General features: G+C 36.2%; 1 protein-coding gene across 1 annotated transcript; it reads right to left on the bottom strand.

The window, feature by feature from the left end:
* Positions 1-262: 262 nt before the first annotated feature.
* LOC141585956 (RGG repeats nuclear RNA binding protein A-like) lies at positions 263-5190 on the bottom strand. The gene is made up of 7 exons (XM_074407039.1): positions 4381-5190; positions 2403-2721; positions 2254-2319; positions 2034-2166; positions 1423-1581; positions 1253-1306; positions 263-743 (listed from the first exon to the last, which is right to left on the bottom strand). The coding sequence occupies exons 1-7, from the start codon at positions 4559-4561 to the stop codon at positions 531-533; spliced, it is 1125 nt and encodes a 374-aa protein (XP_074263140.1). The 5' UTR covers positions 4562-5190; the 3' UTR covers positions 263-530.
* Positions 5191-17812: the final 12622 nt, after the last annotated feature.

The following is a 17812-nucleotide window of genomic DNA, read 5'->3' on the forward strand; positions in this document are numbered from 1 at the left end:
TAGAAGAAACAACTTTGATGAAAAAAAAAAAAAACCGATCTAATTAACGCTCTAAATTGTTTGTTACTGTTGTTATAGCATATTAGCATCATCTTCGCAAGCATTCTCACCCGTGAGTTTTCTTCTGAAATATCTCGTATAGATTGAGGTTGCGATTACACATGGGAATAAACCTCAACATATACAATCTTTAAGTGCGCTAAATCGCTAATTACTAGCTTAGCGGTGCAACTGGAGCACGTAAACTGCTCTACGTATAATAAAACAAAAACAACTCATCTGCCTCGATAACAAAATTGATCAAAAATCGTCCTATTGTTAAATTTTATCTCCTCGTCCCCTAGTAACTAAAAAACTACAGAAAAATATTTGGGAAGAAAACAGAAAATATACAGATTACAAAATCATCATAGACTTTGAAGTTAAATCTGATATCAGGAAACTCAAATCTGAGAGTTCATTCCTGCGACTTAAAGGACTCGAAATGAAAGGCAGACAAGGAGACCAAATCCCACATGGGAGAGCGGAGCTCAGGCACGAGCACCTAGAGTCGGGAACTGTTTCTGGTCTTCGATTATAGGAGAGGAGGCATTGTTCATCCTGTTGCCTCTACCATAGTTGCCACCACCGCCACCACCACCACCACCACCTCTTGGACCACGTCCACGTCCCCTTCCACGACCACCGGGGCTGTAGTACTTCTCCCCGTCTGCAGGCTTCAAAAACTCATTGATGCTGACAGACTGCACGCACACCACAAAACTGTGTTAAAAGCCTATGATATAAATCCAAGCTGCCAAAGTGCCAATGAATTAACACGCCCGCCTTTCAAAATGATTTGCCACAATACAGAACATATTGGTGTTAGAAAAACACGGGTTTCTGATTGTTACTGGGTTTGGACTTGCCTTGTAAGAAAAACACAGGTTTCTGATTGTTACTGAATTAAAGCTCGCCTTTCAACTTTTTTATCTATGTTATGGGCTTCTTGGGCTCCAGGTCTGTTTCGACTTTTTTATCTATTTCGGGATCAGTTAGTTTTGTAAGAAACCGTTGTACGAATATAGCATGGCATTAACTCCATTCTAGACACGACAAATGTTTCATACTTTTAGTACATAGCATGATTAGCATCATAGATACCATCGTGAGATTGACACTCACTGGTAAACAATGGGACTTTATGCATGCACACGTCATTGTGAGAGTTTTACTTATACATACAATATGTCTAAGTATCTCGAGAACATACCTTCTTTGCTCTCTCCTTTTCCGTTGCTTCTTTCTTCTTATTCTTATCAGAACCCTGAAACAAGTAGCCGTACTCGTACAGGTTAACACCCAACATTTAACAATATTACGACCAAATAGTAGCTAAAGTAGTGATGAATCCCGTCAACAAAACGGGTCCTAGAGGCTCACCAATTTTATGAAGACAGGGTCATCATCCTTCCGGTTGGAAAGCTGCTGCATGGACTGAAGATCTTTGTCGACCTCAACTTTTCTTTCCTCAGGTTTGAGAGCTAACAAAGCTTTCCTCTTGTCTTCGAGAACCTTTTCATACTCTTCCAGTGTCATCTCCTATTTACAAAGAAAAATAATATCAATGTGACTGCATGTCATTAAGAAGAATTCCGTAACTTCAAAAAGCAAAAAGTCCCTTCACATTCACCACTAGTTCTGATTGTAGGCGTCAAGCTCGTTACTTGTATGAAACACAAAGCTAAGCAAAAAAAAAATATCAAGAATCTGGCTACTATTTAAGGTGCCTACTAGTTGAGTGACCCTTTAGGTCTCCGACAAACGTACAAATGCGCAGAAATCAAGAATAAGAATATAAGTTGGAAATTAAGTAGTCAAATGCTCGTCTATGTTTTGATGAATCAATGCCTGACTCAAGAACAACAGAAACTATTGCTCGATATGTATAACCGAAGGATAAACAGGGTATATTCAGAGAGTAGACCATATCCAATATCCACGTCTTTTCTTATAAGCTAGTAAAGCTGCATTGACTAGATCGCAAAATTTACCTTTTCTTCTGGCTCCTTCTCTTCAGTCTCATCTGGCTTGGCCTCCTTGTTGCCATCCACGGCCTCTTCGCCTGCTGGAAGATACTCAGCAATCACATTCTTCTCGGGCTCTTCCACAACTTCCTCAATAGCTCTGAAAAAGTTCAATAATATCATACTGCAAGCTCGCATGGGAAGTACTAATCAACAGAAAAGAACACAAGTGCGTTGAAAATCTTACGGAGCAACTTCATCAGATTGATTGCCCCAATTTCCACGACCAGCTCCCTCACGTTTGACCTCATTCCTAGTAAGAAAGAAAATTGGATATCTTTGTAAACAAGGAGAGAAACAAACTAAAATTTGCACGGAGGAATAAGAAATATTTACCCACGCCCAGTTCCACTATGGCGTTCATAGGTCCGACGAGGGCGGTCACCATCTCTCCCTTCTTCATTGCTAAAGCCACCTCGGCGACCACCACGATGTGGTCCACGAGGCCCCCCATACGGCTTCCTTTCACCAGCTTTCCCCCCTTCACCTTCATCTCCTTGGGGTCCAGGAGCTCCAGAGTTGTTAAAAGCATTTTCATTACTTGAGTAGTCTCGGTCTCGGTTGTACCCACCACGGCCACGACCGCCGCCTCCTCCTCCTCCGCGCCCAAACCCACGGCCTCCTCCGCGACCAGTTTCATTCTTTGCTTCCCTTACTGAACCAAAAAAATTGAATATAAGTAGTGACCATGATATAGTGTATAAGAGAATGACCATGGAGATTATCTCCTGTGGAGAATATAGACTGTAGAAGAAATACCAAGATGGAAATGGAAGAAATACTAAGATCACAGGAGTAAAAAGCGTAGAAGAAATAACAAATTATAAACCAAACCAATCAAATGGCTCCTATAATGTTAATGAAGAGGAACACTGAAGTGGAAGTATTCCTAGGAGTTCCACACCGTTAAGATCTAAAACAGTCTACAGCCATGGTCCATAAAGTCAGCAGGCTCTCTAGAAAACAAATCTATGCGGAAAACAGAAACTTCGACAGACTACCACTGTGGTAGAAACCATACTTATCAAACTATATAGACATGTCTATTTATCTAGACATGCCCACGAGATAGTGATAGATAGACATTTCTATTTATCTCTTCCAACAACTTCATCACTATCATTACCAAATTTAGCAGAAACCATAAAATAGGGAGCAGATATTGTCGCTGGAGAAATATGTTCTTCGACAGGACGGAAAGAAAATGAATGGCTAGGTAATTAGGGCTCAGAACTCATCAGACCTATGGAATTAGGCACAACCTAAACTAAGTTAGCACGCTCTCCATACTATTAACTGTGTAACAGCCTGACAGGCACCCACTCTTAACACTTGCATCATCAAAAAACATAGGATAATCTTAGAAAACATAACTTCCACCAAACAGTGTCACAGTGACGAACCGGAAGCGAAGCACACAAAATAAGCAGTACAATTCACAATCCACTCACAAACAACAGCAACCTAGTTCACCATTGAAACAACCTCAGTACACATACCACAAAAGACCATAATCTAAGATCGACCATCCCTCGAAACAGAATCCCCAACCAATAAAGGACATGAAACATACAAACCTCAAAACACAAAACTCCACCCTGTGAAAAAGACCCGAAACATGTAAAAATCAATCCAAAACAACATATATACACATAAGAGGATTGCTACGGACTTTCTCCTTCCAACCTTCTTCAACCTTCTCCTTTCACATAGTAATAATATATAAATTCGCCCACTCGCATATAAATAATTGATGGCAAATATATATTTAATAGTTCTATTAGAGAAGGTTGGAGAAAAGACCGGAAAGAGGAGGTCTCTAGCAAAACTCAACCACATAAACATGAATAAAACACCATTCCACTACTGGCTTATAAGCATTGAACCCTCCAAAATCTTACACAAATTCTTGCTTAATACGAGCAAATCCTATGAAACAGGTCAGATAAATAGATGGGACAAAAGGTAAAATGTCAATAAACTTGTCTCATCTATCTATATAGGGTACTACTTGACCCGTTTTAAACATAAGACGGATATGAGTGTATTAAGGTAGACCAACTGAAAATCTTATAAATCCACAAACTATCACTTATTCACTTACAACACATCCAATCCAATCCAATCCAATCCAACTTCTACCATAATAATTAATAAAAATACAACAAAAAAATCTTAATCCCAAAATGATTTGAGGTCGGCTAACATGAATAATCATCCGAAACTACTATGCACAAAAAAAATTAATAAAAACAAAAGGAAGATAATAAAATACAAGCTTTAAATGAAAAATAATGAAATTAATCAAACACACCAGCTTGAGAAGGAGGAACGGGCTTAGTAGGCAACTTAGCAGCTTTAGACTGTTGAGTTGCAGGCTCTTCAGTCTTCTTAGCTGCCATTGCAGCAAGTTGAGCCGAAGCAGACTCAACCAATTGAGATACATCATCAATATCGTTGTCACCCAACAAATCAAAAGGGTTCATGGTCGTCATTTCTTCTCAACAAGTTGAAACTTAGGGTTTTAGCTGATTTAAGAACAACCAAGTTGTCAAAATTGAATCTTTATGCCATTTGGGGATTAGATCTGTGCATTTGTAGGACAAATTAAGAGTATTTTGGATTGAGGATGAAGAAATGGATAGGAATAAGGAAGAGGAAGAGAGGGAGAGCAGGTGACAAAGTCAGGAAAGTGAAATGGGATGAGTGAGGGATGATGGTGTTCTTAAACCCTAGCCGCAACAATAATTAATGATAAGTGATGAGGTGTGTGTGGAAATGTTCTTTTTTACGAGTATTGTTTTTCAAATCAAATTTACCATCGATAAGTGTCTAATCCTAATTCCTGAGGTTGAAGGTGTGAATTTTTTTTTTTTAAATCGGGTTCATTGTCAACAACCGTGGCTAATCCTCAAAATTGGGTGTGTGGAATTTCTATTTTACGAGTCGGTAGACCTGTCAAAATTCGGCCCGACCCGAAAACCCGACCCGACCCGACCCGTTTTCTTAGGGTTACAAACCCGGTTTTTTCGACCCGCGACCCGTTTGACCCGAACCCGAAATGACCCGTTATTTTAGGGTGAGAGACCCGACAACGGGTCGACCCGTTAGTCAAGGGAAAGTCATGAATTTTATTAAAAATATTATTATTTATATATTATATTTGAAAATATAGTTAAAAAATTATTTTTTTATTACTTAAAATTAAAAATTCAACTAAAAAGTCAATTTTATATAACTTTTATAATATTTAATAATAAAATAATTATTAAAAAAACTTTATTTTAATAATTATATCAATATAATTACTGTATATGATGAATATGACTAAAATAATAATTTTAAACATATTTTAATTTTTAAAAAAATATTTTTTAAATTAAAAAAATCGTTTAAAAAGGGCGTTAAAAATTATTTCTTGACCCGTATTCTGACCCTAACCCGACCCGTGACCCGTATGACCCGACCCGTATCTGACCCGACCCGTATGACCCGACCCGGGACCCGACCCGCCCGACCCGTTTGACAGGTCTACAAGTCGGGTTTCCTTTGACAAGAATGTCTAATCTTTTCGTCGTGGATACTCTTACAAATGTACAACGGAAAGCAAATATTATTTCATTGGGGTGGAATAATAATCCGACAAAATCTCAAATAATGTCATCAAGTATTCTGGTTGCTTTAGTTAATTCTTTTGTGTTTATTTATGTGCAAATTGAGTTTTTTTTTAAGTGGGGAATAAAGATTGCAAATTGGGGAGACTAGACATGGTAGATGGGCTAGATGCATGTTCTTGGTAGATAACTTGATGTGCTCTGATGATACCTTTCGAATAACTTGGTGTGCTACCTCCTCCATCTCAAATTCTCAATATGCCTTTATATTTTGTTTATTTTCAAAAAAAAAAAAAAATTGTCGATCTAATATATACTCCCTCCTATTTTAAATAACTGTCTCATTTATCATTTCCGTCTACTCACATAATTGTCTCATTTGCCATATTTGGACATGGTTTTTACTTTCCTACCCTTAGATCTTTTCTTTATTTACCACCCCAACCACCCATAACCCATCATATTCAATACTTTTCGCTATTGAGAGACCGTCTCTCTAGAGTTTTTGTGATATACTCCCTCTTATTCGCTATAATGTTCCCTCTTTCCCGAAACGGATTATTCAAGTAATGTTTCATTTTCTTTTTTTTTGTAACTTTTACTCTCATTTTATTCATCCCTCACTCCTATCATCAAACCCCACACAACTCTTTTACTCATATTTTATTACTTTTCTTAATGTTTTGACCCCACAACTTTTTATTTAACTCCTAATAATTCCTCTTTGTCTCCTATTATCAACTCCACCAATGTCCTTTATTTATTTTTAATAGTATTCCTTAAATATCGTGTCAAAGACAAATGAGAATATTATAACAAATTGGAGGGAGTATCTATATTTGAAAGTAAAACTCAAAAATAAACAAAACCTTAAATCTAATATGATTACGTGGAATATACTTACCAGAGTTGTAAGGGAGTATAATTATGCCATGGGTATAAACCGAAATTAACACTTGACGGTTGTCAATTCATAATTTTTTTTGGTGTTGATTAGGAGTATCAACTACCGATAGCTGGGGCAATCTCCTTCAGGGTACTGAAGGCAATTTAATGGGTTGACCTCTCCCAAGTTTGGCTTTTTTCTTTCCCCCTGACCACTTATTTAAGAGATAAGAGCCCTTACCACTCACACCAGTCAACTTTGGTTGTCAATTCATAATTACCCAACCAAAATATGATCATACGCTTTACCTTTCCAACTCAACAATGGTCCAATATGATTATACGAATTAACCCCTTAATACTTTAATTTGACATCAAACTTAGAAAATCTATCGTAATAGCAAAAATTTAAACAGGGAGTTAGTCATAACCTACACGATGATCTACATGACTACATCAAATCCAAATGACGAGACTTCTAACCAATATCCGAAATGACCTTATCCAAAGCTGATGCGAAATGCAGAAGCGGAATAACAGAAAAATAAAACAAAAAGGATATTTGCCTTGAATTCATGTGTAGAAATGTAAGTCAATGAGATATTTACTTAGTGCTAGACCTATAACACGAGTAATGGGGATAATACTCAAGACCTATTGAATATTACTCGAGCTAGAGCTTAATCGCGTCAAACTCAAACAAATTTTATCGAACGCATTGATCTTTTTTTTGTTCATCTCAATTCTCTCTTCAATATCTATCTTATAAATGATGGTCAAAAGTCTTTATTTATATTAAAAGAAATAACTACTAACATTGAATCTAGTTCATACTACTTGTAGTCTAAATGCAAAGGCTTGAAGGAAAGACAATGAACATAGTGTAACATTAAAAACAATGAACAAAATACATTGAACATAGTCTAAGATGAAATAATCGTCATATTCCTATCAAAAGCAACTTTTAAATCTAAAATCATAACAGATCCAAAAATATCCAAAACTTAAAATGACTTCATCCAAAATGTATAAGTCTCGTTATTCGTTACCAAGTTAACATTTAAGTTAACACTCTATCAAACCCAAGTTAGTAGTTACCCAACCCATCCATCCGCTCCGACCACTTTTGATTCATTCCAAATCCCCAACCCTCCCCCCCGCCACCAAAAGCCCTCCCCGGCCTCCTCGAAACTCCCTCCACTGCGAGTATAACACGAGACCTTGGATAGGGTAAAGCTACAACATCTTCTTGTCCTAAATAGGCTATTTCCTAGGATGGTTTACATAGTTCTCCTAATGACAAGATCACCTGAAAAAAAAGAAATACTTGTACCAGTAAGAGGGGAAAAAAACTATCTGGAAAACTGAAAAACACTTTCGGAAAACAAAATTCAACAATAGTAGACAACCATTTACTACTGTCTCTTGCAAAGAGGTCACCTGGCCAAGCTGTACTAGTGACTGTGCTAATCTTCCTATCTGTGGCCTATGATCCAATTATCCAAATAGTCGTACAGGAATGTCTAGGCACTTGGCCGCTCTTGTTCATTTGAAACATCATAAACTCGATTAACCATACATATAAATGCCCATCAAAATATGCATGAACTTCACGAATGTTCCGGAAAAACAATATTTTTTATAAGTGGCATTGTCATCTATGACAAGATGCAGTCAGCTCCATCATCAGGTGAGAACTTAACTGGGTAGGCCACTTAACAATAATTCAGTTGAATGATTGTAGTGGTCCGGTGCTGCTGGTTTATATCTTATGAACTTCGCGAAGCTTTCTAAAGAGGGTGTACAAAGTCTTTTGTGGCCAGTATGTAATGCGCAGTGCGCTCTCAGTTTCTAATGTGCTTAACTTGTGCACTTGCCTTGCAAAACTAAGAGAATAACTCTCCTTACCTACATAACATTATGCCAAGCTAACAAAGTTCATCATGGAGAAGGATTCTGTGTTGATGCTGTCATATTAGTTAAGGGACATCCCCAGTATATGCTCTCGAGTAGAGCCTACAGTTTTCAGGGCTTTAAAATGCTACACAAATATTTCAAGAAGCCTCATAACCGTTTTCTGTTCCGCATCAAAGAAATTAATACTGAAATGTGTCTGTTTAACTAAATTAAAGAATTATCACGCTTCAGTAATGTGAAAACAGATGGACAAGAAACGAATAGGAATGAGGAGAAAGAACATACGGGGAAGTTTCTACCGGAAAGTAAAAGGATCTCCAGTGAGATGAAGCCACCTCCCCTGTCATGGCATGGATAGCGGGCTCAGTAACCAAATATTTTGAGAATCAGAGATAGATCATAGAAAAAAGAATGCTAAAACACCTAAAGTCTGTGGATGGATCTTTCCCTGCCATCCCATTTCCATTCAGTGATCTGATATCAAACCACAAAGTTCTTCACCAGGAAAGGCAGCATTCCACAGTGCTCGCGAACCATCCTTCATAATTTCATACAGAACAGAGAAACTGTTAACAGACACATTAAACAGTATACTAATTACAAGCGACTGAGCGAGAACTGTCAGATTGAGACAGTAAGTACATAACACTATAACAGAACTCATCGATTGTGCATATACAATTATACATTTGTACAAACCAGATTAAAGATTTACATACTCTTATAGTCACGTACAAGACTGTTATGATCCAACAATTGTGTAACTGAGTATTTTTGGCTTGGTTTGACAATAAGATATTGTTAAATGTTCTTAGAAAAGACTTATGCGAAGGGAATTGAGGATGCACCTGGTGTTGTGGATATGATGTTGTGCGGAAGCGTGAATAACTCGTGTTGGGCCTCTGTTGCACCTGTGTCCACAGACCATAATAGTACGATATTGTCCGCTTTGGGCCAAGCCCTCACGGATTTACTCTTGGGCTCCTTCCCAAAAGGCCTCGTACTATTATATTTTCTGGACACTTATAAATATGATCTTCCATCTTTATTCTACCGATGTGGGACAAGGGTTTGTACCCTAACATATGATTTATCATAAGGAAACATTTATTCAGTTTTGCAGTCACCTTCTGAAAGCACACAAGCCAAATATAATCTCAGGAATCTTATACTGACTACTGAGTAGCAGATATGTAGATGAAGTAGTACAGAATTCTAGTTGTAAATGAGGCAACAGTCTAGAATCGTCACGTTAGCAGAATGTAGATCGGAAAACCGCAGATGAAAACTAGATAGGATGACTGGCAAACACATCCAACTTAAGCAAGTTATGAGATAACTCGCGCACCTCTTTCAGGAACAAACTTTCTCATCAAAGTCAAATTGTAGACGTAATCAAAAACAGCTAACTGGACTACATGGACATCTAGTTCACAGTCTTCTCAGCTAATGTTCTTATTTACAACAAAATAACATGGACAAAAGAAGTACTGTCTAGCTCGTTTATACAGAGAGAACACACAAAAAAAAAATCCCAGAGTATTACACTAAGGAAACAAAGCACAACAGACGAAGAAAGTTCACCCGCAGATGACCAAAGATATAAAAAGAAGTAAACAAATAACCTGAGTTGGAGTTGGATTAAAAGATGGTCGAGCATCACTGTCTCTTCTCTGCGCAAATACACATGAAAAACCCGACCTAACCATGCAGCTGAACCTGCAACACCTTTAGCTGCAGGCCTGCAGCAAACAGTAAAGCATCAGTGGCAACTAGTCAGGTACTAACACACAAACCACGATCAACAAGTTTCATCTCAGGACACTAGTACTACTCTTGTACAATGGACATTAGTTCTATTTTTTTCGGAACAATGAAAACTATCAATCCTTAATCACCAACATATTCACTACCTTTTACACACACTCATGACAGTAATTTCCAATGTAGGTATTAAACCAAGGTCACGACAGCGAAGTGGAACCGTTTTCCAAAGGTAATGCAGATCACCACAACCATATTTTACTGCATATTTGACGCAATTTAGATGGCAGTTAGCGAGATTAGGTCATGAAAGACGATACTACAATTGTGACCAAAACTAAATAGATTACAAGTTAAATTCCAGTATAATACCAAATCCAGTACCTAACTAAAAATGCATATACAGCCGCAGGTAAATATTCCAGCACTCCAATAAAACCGAAATACTTCAAGAAACTGCAATCACCATTTCTTAAAATGAAAACAGGAGGATGCAATTGATCCATATCTTCCACAGATCCACTCTAACATCTACAAAACTAGCGGAAACCCGACTACAACAGCTCACTTTTCGACTTTGCTAACAATGTTTCTAGAAATCGAGCAACAACTCGTACCTAAAGTACTCCGTAATTAAATATCAACGCAAATCGCAACAACATTTATGTAAATTTCCGCGTAATCAAAACATTACAATCTTCACATAGAATGTGACGCTAACATTCTCGATACCTAATTAAGTTAATCAATCAATTCTCCATAACTTCCAGCTAATTCACAGCAACATATCTCACAACACTATAATTTATTTATTATCAATCAAATACTCGTACTTAATAAACGCGCATCAAGCATATACTTCGTCAAATACAAAATAATTACCGGCGTAATTTCAGTTACTTGTTCCGAACTCGAAAATATACGCTTATTATAAGCTTCATAACAGTAGAAACCGTCCTATAGTATGAGACGATCATTTTATATACAAAAACACTCATTTATTAATAGTCCTACAAGATAAGACGGTCTTATTCTCCGATTTAATACGAGATAACAGAGTATTACGCACAAATTGATATAAATGAGTGCTTAACTAGTAATTTCAGGCTATAAGACCGTCTTATTCTATGATTTGTATACGATAAAAGAGAGAAATTACCAGAATTCGAATGAGAAGTTCCACAGCTGTCTAATCCTTGAGGAATTTGTCGCACCGCAACAAACGAACTACCGCTGCTGCTGCGTTCGTCCATTTGATCAATTAATCGAACTCAAAATTATCATTTCAACCTAAAAACTGCGAAAAACTATTGAATTTCTTCGGAATTTCATTAACTACGTTATGAATCGAACGAAAAGAGAAACGAGAGGATCAACAGCGGAAAAACAGCGAAAATCGAAGAAAATGATACTTGAACGAAGAATTAAAACGGTGAATGAAAAATGTGCGCTAAAATCAATTTCCAATTTTGAACATAGTGAAGTACGTGATGCACAAGTAAAAAAAATTCAAGTGTGAAATGAAACGGATGAGTAAAGACTAAAGATTAGAGGTGATCAAATGACTCAAGTCCGTTCACTTGGCCCAACAAGGAGTGTTTATTAAGGAGTTGGAATCGAACACAGTGTTGGATCGCACAATTAGGTTTGGGTTAGGTTGAGCTCTGCTTTATTTGGTCTAATCAATGTTCTTGCTATTTACATTGGTTTGGTCTTTATTTAAGTCCGGACTAAATTATTGTAATGAAAATAAAAATTGTAGACAAACGCAAACTAAACTTCGTATCCAACAAAGATAAAATCAACCGTTTACATAATAAAGTATCAGCAATAAACAATACTCATACTCCATATTATGAAGTCCATATGGTCTAGTGATCTAGTTCTCGCATTTTTAGTCAAAATCAGACTGAACTAATATAAATATGATCTGGTCCACGGTCTAAGATTTTATCATTGTTTGATCTCCGGTTCGCAAAACTTGACCCGGTCCATCCCGGTAGGCGGTAACCCCTAGACCCGACTCAGCTCAAATTTCTTGGGCTTGGCCAAAGAAAAGCCCAAGACATGTATTGGGCTGGCCGGCTGGGTATGGACCAAGTGATTGGACCAAATTTTAGCCTAATGCAAGTACGCAGCCCACTAAGCGAGTTTTAAACGGAATAAGAGTGTTGCTAAATCTTCCAAGTAAAAACCAAGGATGTCTTAGTCTAGTGGTTAAGACGGAGGTATTGTGGACAATAGGTCACAGGTTCAAATCCCCCTCCCCCTTATTGTAGTGCGACTATATGCGCGCTTCGTGAGACCAAAAAAAAATAAAAAAATCTTCCAAGTAAAAGCTAAAAACAAACAAATCGAACCCCAACCTCATAGTTGATTTAAGAGTGTTCTTACCACTTGAGATAACTCATGTTATGTTCTTGGTAAAAAAACATTACTCTAAATTGTAAAATTTAGTTCCAATTCTTTAATCATTCACTTAGGAATTGCAAATAAGAATTGTAGGAAGTTACAACCATGGATACAAGGGCTAAGATTCGTTTTAGCAGTGTTAAAATTCACGATGGAAAACTCTATCGTCTTAGTAATGCTACATGACTTGAATTCAGACTAAATCAGATAGTGTATCAAAAAAAAAAAAAAAATTGTTTTAGCCTTAAAGCATGTTTAACTTGCATGGGCCGGGGCATTGCCTTCTTGGTAGGATAGAGCTAATAGACCATATTCAACAACTCTCCTATAGGACCGTCCTATAGCATAGGACTGACCCAAAAGGAGAGAAGCCCAAAGATAATTTTAATTTTAATTTTTATTTAATTTTTATTTTTATTTTAACAACACGACATTTTATGATAAAAACTAATATATTTAAATATAAAAGTTATTAATATAAAATTTTAGGTTATCAAAATAAAATATTTTTTTACAAGTGTGTTAACTAATTTTTCGGGGCTTTTGGCTATTTGATTAAAAAAAAGAGTTATAAGTTAATTGTTTGGGCTTTAAGGTTATAGGCTGGTCTTATGCTATAAGACAGTCTTATATAACAATTTGTAGACCATATTTTATTAACTTGTTTTGGGCTGGTCCGTCCTAGTTAAGCCATGTTCTTTTCGGCTAAAGAGAGCTGAAAGGAACTGAATTTAATGAACCTGAATTGAAGTGAGAGTTGATTTGTGAAGAGATTGACGGAATTTAACTGAAATGAAATCCAATAGAACATGGCCTTAATCTTAAAAGTCTGGTTATCATGTCGTGTCCACCATCAAAATTCGACTTAATCCGACATGATTGTAGTCACATTTACTTCCGACCTAGTTAATCTTAAAAGGCTGGTTATTATAATGTGTCCACGATCCAAATTCGACTTAATCCGGCACGACCGTAACCACATTTACTAATCTACTATCATTGAGTTTGGTAATGGAAGTTTAAGTGTCAACAAAACAAACAAAACAAACTAATTTGTTGAGATTAACAAGTAAGAAAAGCATATGATTAGACATAAAAGACAGGTGGGCCTGAGGAATATCTGGAGCCCAATCTTAACCATCATTAATTATAGAGTAACCTTTTGAAATTTAATTACAAACGCCATGATTACTGCATGGAATTCCGTGGCGTATAGTGTTCTCCGTACCACACAAGATTGTTCACTTGCCTTAATTATCTTCAAAAATTCTTGTATAGTCTCAAGCTTTATACAGGCATATGTAACTATTTTATGGTTAAATATAACCAGTAAGTGGATTATACATCTGATGTAGTACATCAAATGTTATAGTTTTTGATCATTAATATAAAATTTTTGAATTTTATTTTAAAGTTTTTGAGTTTATTTACTTAAATTTTAATCTCAAAAAGTTACATTATAACTCAAAAAAATTACATATAAGCTCAAAAAAATTTAATTTTTGACTTCATAAAACTAAAATAAAATTTATAAATTCTATAATACTCGAAAAAATACACAAAAACTCAAAAAGTCCTTAAATATGATGTAGTACATCCGATGTACAATCCTTTTTCTCAAATGTAACCACAATGATATAACCAGTATTACAACTTAATAGCTTATGGTAACTTATTTTTCAATAGTGATCACATTTGACTGTAAAATTATTACAAAATCCCGTTTTATTGCTTCAGACTAAAATGATCAGTCTGAAGCAAGACCAATTGAATTATCTTTTATTAGTCTCTTTAATTTAATATCCGTTTTAAAACTAAAATGGATTAAATAACACCATCTATAAAAATGTAAGTATGTAACAAGTTTTTACATGATAAACAATCTTGCACATAAATAATTGTTGTTAGTACATGATAAGCGTGGCATTAACCGTATTTATTTATGAGATTGTTACTAGTCTTTATACTCCCTCCGTTTCGGTCATTTGTTGTACTTTTTTATTTTGAGGTATCTCAGTCAATTGATGTTCTTTCTATTTTAGGAATACATTTGATGAACAATTTGATCATTCACACTCAATATGGTCCACTTGTCATCTAATAATTGGCTCTCCCCTCTTTCCTTGGTCTTTATGCCAAAATCAAAAGAACAACAATTCACCGAGTCGGATTAAGTATGTAGCCATATAGATAAGGAATTGTTTAACGTTTAATAAACGATTTTTTAACCTTTTAACTATTTTGTTGTATGAAAAGTACGTACGAGTGTCGGTTCTTGGAGCCAAATATAAGGGACCGGGGCCGGGGCCGAGTTCCAAATGCTTAACTTCCAATGTTAATAATACTCAATCATTGAACCAAGGGGGGCCAGATGCAGAAATATGAAAAATTCAACGGGAATTGGACCCTCCCAACACAACTAAGGTCCTTCGTTGATAAAAACAACCGTCGCATTGTTTACAATACTTCGTATAAAAGAGAGGTCCTTGGTGGATTTGTAAATTGTAGTACCAAAACAAGAGTTTCTATTATTGTCCTAAATTGTACAAATGTAATCATATTGTATGTTGTCATTACAATGAACAAGATAAGACCTCTTTTTGTTTGATAAGACAACCCTAATGGTACTATTTCGTTTTGTAGTTTAAAAATGTAATTTAATGTTTTAAGTTAAATAATAAATACTCGTAATCAACAAGTGAAGGTGAACTTGTTTCTTATAATTACTCCCTCTGACTTATAATTTTCTTCCCGTTTCTCTAATATATGTGAGAAACATTATAATGAAATGGGAAGAAAACAGCAAACCGGAGAGAGTAGTTTGAAATGGATACTTGCTTTTTTTTTTTTTTTTTTAAATACTTTGATTTTAACTCCATTTATAAAAGAAAAAAATGCCATTTTTTTTTTATTATTATCGTATAAGGTTCTTTTACTATTACTTCCTCTCATTTATTGAAATCATACCATTTGAATAAAATATGTTTCACATATATTCAACAAATTGTATGATTCCAATAAACGAGAGGGAGAATTAGTTTTTCTTTTTTAGATCAAAACTAACTGAATAGAATCTGAAATTTTGGATTTTTATATCTGAATTTTAATTTAATTTTAGTTTATAAAATCAAACTTGATTTGTTTTTTTTTGTGTGTGCTCATTCCTAATACTTTGATACTTTGATGGGATGAACGGATTTTGCGGGAGAATGTGCATGATTTAATTGCTTATGATGATAGCTTGGCGAATTTTGCAAATTGCCTATATTGGAACTTGACACCTAAAGTCCCATCATTCTTTTTCGTTAACTTTTCCTTGTAGCATATTGCCTACCTGTAGAGCTGGCAAGTCTGACCCGACCGAACCCGAGCAAACTCGACCAGACCCGAACCCGAAAACATTGTAACCCGACCCGGCGACGACCCGTAACCCGACACGACCCGATTATCAGTGACCCGAATCCGACCCAGAGCCGACCCGATATTAACCCGACCCGATACTGACCCGATTAAATTGATGACCCGACAATTATTAAGCTTAATTTTTAACAAAATGAAAGTGATTTTGTGTTTAGATTGATATGATTGACTTAGTAATGGATTAATTAAACCAAATAATAGGTTAAAAACTAAATTTAATGGTAAAAAATTATAGTAATGCAATTAAGTTACCGGACCCGATAATGACCCGACCCAAACCGATACATCATTTGACCCGAAATGACCCGACCCGAACCCGACTCGACCCGAAAGGGTATGCTGACCCGATATTACCCGAACCCGATATAACCCGACCCGACGTGACCCGACCCAAACCCGACCCGACTGACCTGATTGTCACCTCTACCTACCTGTAAGAGTGTATTAAGGGTTAGAGCCTTAGAGGTGGCAAGGGACCGTATTGGCCACCAGCCAATGAACCGGCCGGGGATGGAGGGTGGTATTTGGTTTAGTTGGTTGAGGCCTAACCCTGACTTGACACAAATTCTGGTTTTGGTGATGAGCCAAAGATTTTTTTTAGGTAGGAGAGGGCTAGATTAGGGACTACCAACCCTAGATTGACCGAAGAAAAGTTGCGTTAGGGTTGCATCTTAGCTTAGGTGGTCGGAAGGTTGTGAGGCCAGGCTGACTCATTGGGATGATAAGGGTACGATTTACGATTCTTAACAACAACAAAATCAAAATTGAATAGGATCGGATATCTTCAGTATTTCAAATCACGCGGACTAATAATTAAGCCTTCGATAAGAAGTGGGAAACTAATAAAAACAAAAAATCTTTATATTGTAAAGCATGCACTTTTATATCCTAATAACTACTTTCATCACACTTAAATGTGATATCTCCATAATTTTATACTTGAAATATCTACCGATTACGGATTATAATTACAAATTTACAATGTATATAGCTTAGTTTGTGCCATGTAATAAATAGCAAGAGTTTTTTTTTTTTTTTTTTTGACGAGAGAATCAACAACTGCGATATTCGGTGTACACTGGGTTGTCTGGGTAAACCCTAAATATATGTGATAACCTCCAAACCACGTATATCAGATCAGCTACCTAAAAATAATAGGTTCAAAATCTAGAAGACATAGTCTACATCCATAAATAACTTCCACAAAATTGCTCTTGCAAAAACTTAAACCGGACCCTCTTGTGTTTGGTTCAACTCATAAAGGTATGAGGTATGGGTTTGGAATGAGTCAAACCCATACCAAGTGTTTGTTTGGCTAAAATAGGGGTTTCATACCCGTACCTCAAACCCATGAGGTATGGGTTTCTCATACCCAAGAGAGGGGGTGGGTATGAGATTGATACCCATGGGTATCAAGTAATAAAACCAAAAAATATGAAAAAACTTAAATGGAACATTTTAAATAATTTTTTTTTTTACATTTATTTGATTAACTATTCATTTTCATGATTTTTTAGTATCAAAAATAATTATTTTTAATGTTGTATTTTAGATTTTTGTAACCATGATGAAGTTCGATCCCCATTCCACCCGAAATTGAAACAAACACATGGTATGAGGAATCAAGTTCCAAACCCATACCACCCGGATATGATTCCTGATTCCTGATTCCAAACCCATACCCACGCGCGAACCAAGCACCCCTCTCTTGGGTATGGATTTGGAATCGGGAAT

Source organism: Silene latifolia, chromosome 6 (assembly GCF_048544455.1).
Source record: "Silene latifolia isolate original U9 population chromosome 6, ASM4854445v1, whole genome shotgun sequence".
In the NCBI taxonomy this organism is placed as follows: Eukaryota; Viridiplantae; Streptophyta; class Magnoliopsida; order Caryophyllales; family Caryophyllaceae; genus Silene; species Silene latifolia.